Below are 6,184 nucleotides of genomic sequence, written 5' to 3'. Positions count from 1 at the left end.
ACTTCGATAACAGGAACGCTCAACTCGCAAAATATGAACATGTTGGGTGGAAGAAGAAAAACATATTTTGGGATCTTCCCTATTGGAAGGACCTTTTGATTCGACATAATCTGGATGTCATGCACATTGAAAAAAAATGTGTTTGATAATGTGTTTAATACCGTCCTCAATGTGAAGGGGAAGACAAAAGATACCGAAAAGTCGAGAGAAGAATTGAACATCTTCTGTCGACGGCCTGAATTGAAGAAAGTGGAGGGATCCCAACTGTATCCAAAAGCATGTTATACGCTTGAAAGGGATGAGAATAAAATCTTACTTCAATGGATCAAGAGTCTTAAGTTTCCCGATGGGTACATGTCAAATATTAGCAGATGCGTTGATTTGAACGCCCTGAAGATGCATAACATGAAAAGCCACGACTGTCACGTGTTCATGCAAATACTGCTACCTGTAGCCTTTAAAGAACTTCTTCCTAAGAATGTTTGGGAGGCAATTACAGAGTTAAGTTGTTTCTTTAGAGAATTAACAGCCCGCAATGTCTCAATACATGATATGGGAATACTCAGTGAGAAGATATCAGTTACTCTATGCAAACTTGAGCGTATCTTCCCCCCGAGTTTCTTTGATTCAATGGAGCACCTACCAGTTCATTTGGCAGATGAAGCACGATTGGCTGGTCCAGTGCAGTATCGGTGGATGTATCCTTTTGAACGATATTTGAGGACATTGAAAAATCATATCAGAAACAAAGCCAAGGTTGAAGGATCCATCAGCAATGCATATATACTAGAGGAAATGTCCACCTTCTCTTCATATTACTTTGAGGATCATGTGACTACAAAGTGGAGAAATTTGCCTCGCAATATTGAAGAGTCTGTTGAAGAAAATGATGATCCTAATCAACTCTTAATCTTTAAACCAGTTGGACGTCCGATTGGGCGAATGACAAAGAGATACATGGATCCTAAAGAATACATGGCTGCGCATATGTATGTTTTGAGCAATTGTGCGGAGGTTGCAAACACATATATCAAGTGAGTATTCTTGACTCAATTTATGTATATAAATTCTCGACGTACATAAGTGGTAACTTATAACTTTTTTCGTTATATCTTAGGATCTTCGAGGACGAAATGCGCTATGTAAATCCTTCACTAACCGAAGCGGAGTTAGAGAGTGCTTTCGACAACAATTTTATGGTGTGGTTTGGCCATTATGTAAGATGTGACAAATTTATATTCAATATACATTTACTTGACTAAAAATGGGCTTGCAAACCTAAATTATTGTGTGTAACAGGTGATTCGCCCTTCTGGGCCTGAGCAGGAGCGACAGTCCTCCTCAGGCTCTGGGCCGTACATTTCTGCGACTCCAGAGTCTGGTTCCCCTCCACAGACCGCTGCTGCATCTGGGTCTAGAAGGCCCAAAGGCAAATCAGTGGCGCAGATTAGGGCCGATTGTGAGAGGCGCGACGGGAGGATCCTCTTTCAGAGGAATACTGTTGGGTAAGTATTTTTATTTAAATCATTATTTGTCTATATCAAGTAATTCTTTAAATTATTTTGATATATTGGTACAGTAAGTTGATCGAGCCCTCGGGGATCTCCACCTGCTGCACGAACTCGTTTAAGAGGATTCCGAACCCAGGCGGGTACACGTGGAAGTTAACTCCGCCAACGGTGCAGTCGTTGTATTTTGAGGAATTCAAGGTAAATGAATTTCTACTATATATAAATTTATCATTATATATTGTTAAAATGTTATATTAATTTAACCAATATATTCAACAGAAAGAGTTTGCTTGGAACCCTGAAGATGAGGCTGATGTGAAAAAAATGTGGTTAGACAAGGCCCGCAAAAGGTACAGTGACAACATGAGCGAGTATAAGAGACATCTCAAAGAGAAGACCGAGGCAGGGGAGATGATGGAGACACCGCTGGGCATGTCCGACACCTTTTGGACGGGACTCAAGGCATAATGGGATCAAGATGAGGTTAAGGTCGTTTCTATGCGCGCACGTGAGAACCGATACTCTAAGCCCGATGGAGTTGGTACAGGGATCAGTCGGCACGTTGGAGGGTCTCAGTCGAGTCGTATTCTGCAGCAGAGTCTGGTTAGTAATTATCGATTAAGTATTTATCTAATAAATTTAAATATTAATATATATATATATATATATATATATTACCTTATTTATCTTATATAAATGCATGAACAGCTCGTGGATGGTGAAGTCCCCCCAACTGCATCTAACTACAGCACTTTCCTCCGCCTACACATGTACGCAGATGGAACTTTTGTGTCAGAAAAGGATGTCAACCTTGATGTAAATGTTTAAGTTTGAACAAATCTTAGTAATACATAGTAAAATGTATTTATTTTATAATAATTGTGTATTGTTATGTATGAATTAGGCGGAGATTCGTCGCGTTGCTGTTGAGACAGGACGAGAGGACCGACTCGATGAGGTCTACTTGGAGCTCGTACGTCCCAGTAGGTCACGACTGTACGGCACTGGAAGTGCCGGTGTGAGCCAGTTTAGTAGGGGGTCTACTAACAGTACAGGCTCTTCCCAGATGTCTCAGCGGATGTATGAGACTCGGATCTCCACACTGGAGGAGCGTCTCCAAAGGGCTGAGGAGGATAGGGCGGCCCAAGAAGCAGCACGTGAGGCCGAACGAGCCGCACGTGAGGCCGAACGAGCAGCACGTGAGGCCCTTGAGGAGCGGATGACATACTTCGAGGAGATACTGAGGCAGTCGGGTCAGCTACCTTGAGCATCACTTCTATGTATCTATATCATGTTGAACTTTTTTTTTTTTGCTTTATGTTATGTTTCTGAACAAACACAATTACACTTGAACTTTGTTTAACATTTGTGTTTTGTTGAACAATTTAATTGTTTTATGTTTTCAAATCGTCCTATTTATTGTGAGTGAATTCAAGGTATGCAAATGAATTCAAAATACATTATAATTACAAAATGAAAATACTTATACTCTATAACGTAGATTGATAAAAAAAAACTTAATAACATATTGATTAATAAATAGATATATTGTTTCGACATAAAAATAAGGACATATATGGAAATGAATTCAAAAATACATTAAAACTATCAAATTAAAATACTTATGATTAATAAACTATATTGATAAAAAAAATTAAAAAAAAATTAAAAAAAATTAAAAAAAATTAAAAAATAAATATTTATTTGCCATAAAAATACGAGCGGCACGAGACTGGTCCGTAATTAACAACATTACTTGGATATTATCTCCTCATATTCAAATGTTATGAATATATGATATATATTGTATATTGAAATAGCCTTTAAATGATTTAATAGGCAATAGATATATCAATTATACGAGTGTTCTCTACTGGGGACAATTCAAAAGGAACTTCAAGGTTAAGCGTGCTTGACTTAGAGCACAACTAAGATGGGTGACCCACTGAGAAGTTCGCCTAAGGTATGAAATATTGTATAAATACGAAAATATTAGTGGAGATAAATAAATAGATAAATAAATAAATAAATAAAATAAATAATTATATAATTAAAATAATTATTTAATTACCGGCGGCATACACGAGCCCGCCGGTAATCTCCCAACATCGACGACCATCGGTGTGGTGGTGGTGATCACCGGCGGCTGGCACACACCCGTCGTGCGGTGCGGACAAAATACCTGTGTATGCCCAGTACAGACAATACACGCTCCTACTGCTCACAACAAGAACTCAGTCTTAGTGGTAAGTGTAGGGTCGAATCCCACAGGGAGTGAGGAACCACTTTGTTCTCCTACGACAAACTGAGGTGTCACAATTCTCAATCTGTATACGCTGCACAAGAAATAAACAAGATCAATAATAACAAAGGGGTGAGGTTATTCGGTTAGGTCATAACTGTTGTTAACATTCGTTTCGGTCATAGGCACACTGATGATCTGTTTATGATTCGTGCAAACCCAAGGCGTGGCCCGAAGACATCGGGGCGTTTCAAGGGGTTACACTTCACATATAGGATGGTTGATCTCATTGTGGTCACTTGGTCCGAAGGTCACACAATCCCCGGTCACAAGGCAGTGCTTCACTCCTCCTTAAATAGTAGTCATACCCGTTACTCACCAAGTATGACCCTCATCAACCTTCTCTCCCGAGGTCCCCAACTCCGCACTAGGGTGACACATGCCTCCTGGACTCAACTATTTCCGGCCTTGTCGACCGACCAGTCATAGACATGCTACGGCGCCGAGATTGCTTTCCTCGTTTGATAACCATGGCTTTATGCCTCGTCACAGTTGATGGATAGTCTCTAGAGAAGCCCAAGACTGAGGAAGGGCAGTGTATCCCATCAACCCTTTCCCCACCTTTCGGATCTACAACGCCCTTTTGTTGACGTTGCTCAGCTACTCAGTCTTGGGTATACCGGTTATCACCCCCTGGTATACCCTGGCCTTTGCTTGACACGGACAATGTTTACCGAACGAGGGTCTCCCGTTAGGTCTCTACTGCCCATGATATCGAACAGATCTTTCCGGAACCACGAAATTCAACCGAAAGAGCAAGTGCCTCACGAATGTTTACATGTTAACAACAATTATTTCCTCCCCTAAAACCTCACCTAAAGGACTACTCACACATAATAAAATTCATAGATGCGAAAAGAATTAAACACATGCTTGAACGAAATGAAATACTGAAATAGATAAAATAATAATACCTAGGCTTCAAGCCTTCGAACCTTGTCCAAAAGTGACAACGCGACGGAATTAAAATACGGAAATGTAAAGTGTTTTTGATGCCACACACGGCGAACTTAATTGAATACTTGAAAGTAAAAGCAAGAGTTTTCTGGGTGCCAAGAACTTCTTCACGCTGCACAACATTAGCCTTTTATACTGCCGAACAGTAGAGGCCTAACCCTAGCTGCGCCGGTTCCAAATCTTCGCCGGGATCTTCTTTCCTTAATTAGCTCGATCTTTGATTGATCCTGATTGAAGATGGCGTCCAGCTGCAAGCTTAGTCAACCTTTCCCATCCCTTCGGTCCTTCTAGTCTCTTCTTCAACCTTCCGCTTGTTCCATGAGATCTCCGAGATTGACCTTCCTTTTATGGCTCTGGCTGTCTGCTTCTTCTGGTAACGATCAGACCGACTGCTCTTATCGGTGTGGCTCATACCAGGTGGTTGCTCCAGGTTCCCATGCCCCAAGTTGAATTGGAGAGGTACTTGTTGGCCGAAGCTCCATGCTGGCAAACATGATTTGGCAATCTGGGCTCGGTAATGCCCATTCTGACCGCATTTCTTCCGTTTCCGCTCTACTGATCTTCCTTCCTCCACAACTTTGTTTTCCCCCTGGACAGACCTGAACTGACACCAATAAAGAGAAAAAGAGGGCCAAATGGCCCAAAAGTCGAAGACGCATCACACCTACACACTTAAAGCATACTTGCCCTCAAGTATGTAGGTGGATTCACAGAAGACACGGACGAAAAGGGCGAAAGAAAAGAAATAAAACTAAGAGACACGAAACTTGCATAAATTTCAGGATCATATCATACCAACATGCATCATTCAGTTCAGTCAAACCACAAACCAGAGTACTGATCATGCATAAAGTGTGATGGTAGTCTCTCTTCTCGCTCAAGCACCGGGCTATGTGTTTGCACTCATAATTTGCTGTGCTAGTTCCTCTAAGAGTTTGATCGAAGACTACAAATCAAGCACACTAGTATGACTTATCAAAGGGTCTTTGTTGGGTTGTAATGGGTCATACGGAGCTAAGGTGGGAAAATATGGTCCAGTGGCTAATTTCAGTATCGCCCTTACTCAGTATACACATTTAGTACAGTTATAACTAACCCTTAATTTCCCCGCTTTCAATGGGGTTCATTTCCCTTTTGATTCTTCTTATGGGCAATCATCTTTAGTCACAAAATTTTTTTTTGTGCCCAGATTTCTTTCTTTTCTTATAATCCCTTGTTCACCATTTCATTCATTTCACAAATTCTTCCTCCTAGATATAGCATTATCAAAGCTTAAGAAAGAATGAGTTCGGCTCAAGTTGGCATACTAGGGATTATTTTCATACTAGTCATCAAAGAAAATCTGGGGCCATAAGTCAAAGAATCGTGCCCAAATCACACAAGTCATGTACTAGCAAAATTGAGTCCTCAAACA

At 40.8% G+C, this 6,184-nt stretch overlaps 1 protein-coding gene across 1 annotated transcript; it reads left to right on the top strand.

Annotated features, from left to right (window-relative positions):
* The first annotated feature begins 1,815 nt into the window (after window positions 1-1,815).
* Window positions 1,816-2,787, top strand: LOC131011188 (uncharacterized). Its single transcript, XM_057938985.1, has 3 exons — window positions 1,816-2,114; window positions 2,220-2,327; window positions 2,416-2,787. The coding sequence occupies exons 1-3, from the start codon at window positions 2,010-2,012 to the stop codon at window positions 2,776-2,778; spliced, it is 576 nt and encodes a 191-aa protein (XP_057794968.1). The 5' UTR covers window positions 1,816-2,009; the 3' UTR covers window positions 2,779-2,787.
* Window positions 2,788-6,184: the final 3,397 nt, after the last annotated feature.

This window comes from Salvia miltiorrhiza, chromosome 2 (assembly GCF_028751815.1).
Source record: "Salvia miltiorrhiza cultivar Shanhuang (shh) chromosome 2, IMPLAD_Smil_shh, whole genome shotgun sequence".
Lineage (NCBI taxonomy): Eukaryota > Viridiplantae > Streptophyta > Magnoliopsida > Lamiales > Lamiaceae > Salvia > Salvia miltiorrhiza.
The sequence above is the reverse complement of the archived record's forward strand: the minus strand, read 5'-3'. Positions and strand labels throughout refer to the sequence as shown.

Coding starts and splice junctions, on each gene's coding strand:
- LOC131011188 (XM_057938985.1), top strand. CDS start 2,010: ATGCGCGCACGTGAGAACCGATACTCTAAGCCCGATGGAGTTGGTACA. Junction 2,115..2,219: donor GTATTCTGCAGCAGAGTCTG/GTTAGTAATTAT, acceptor ATGCATGAACAG/CTCGTGGATGGTGAAGTCCC. Junction 2,328..2,415: donor AAAAGGATGTCAACCTTGAT/GTAAATGTTTAA, acceptor TGTATGAATTAG/GCGGAGATTCGTCGCGTTGC.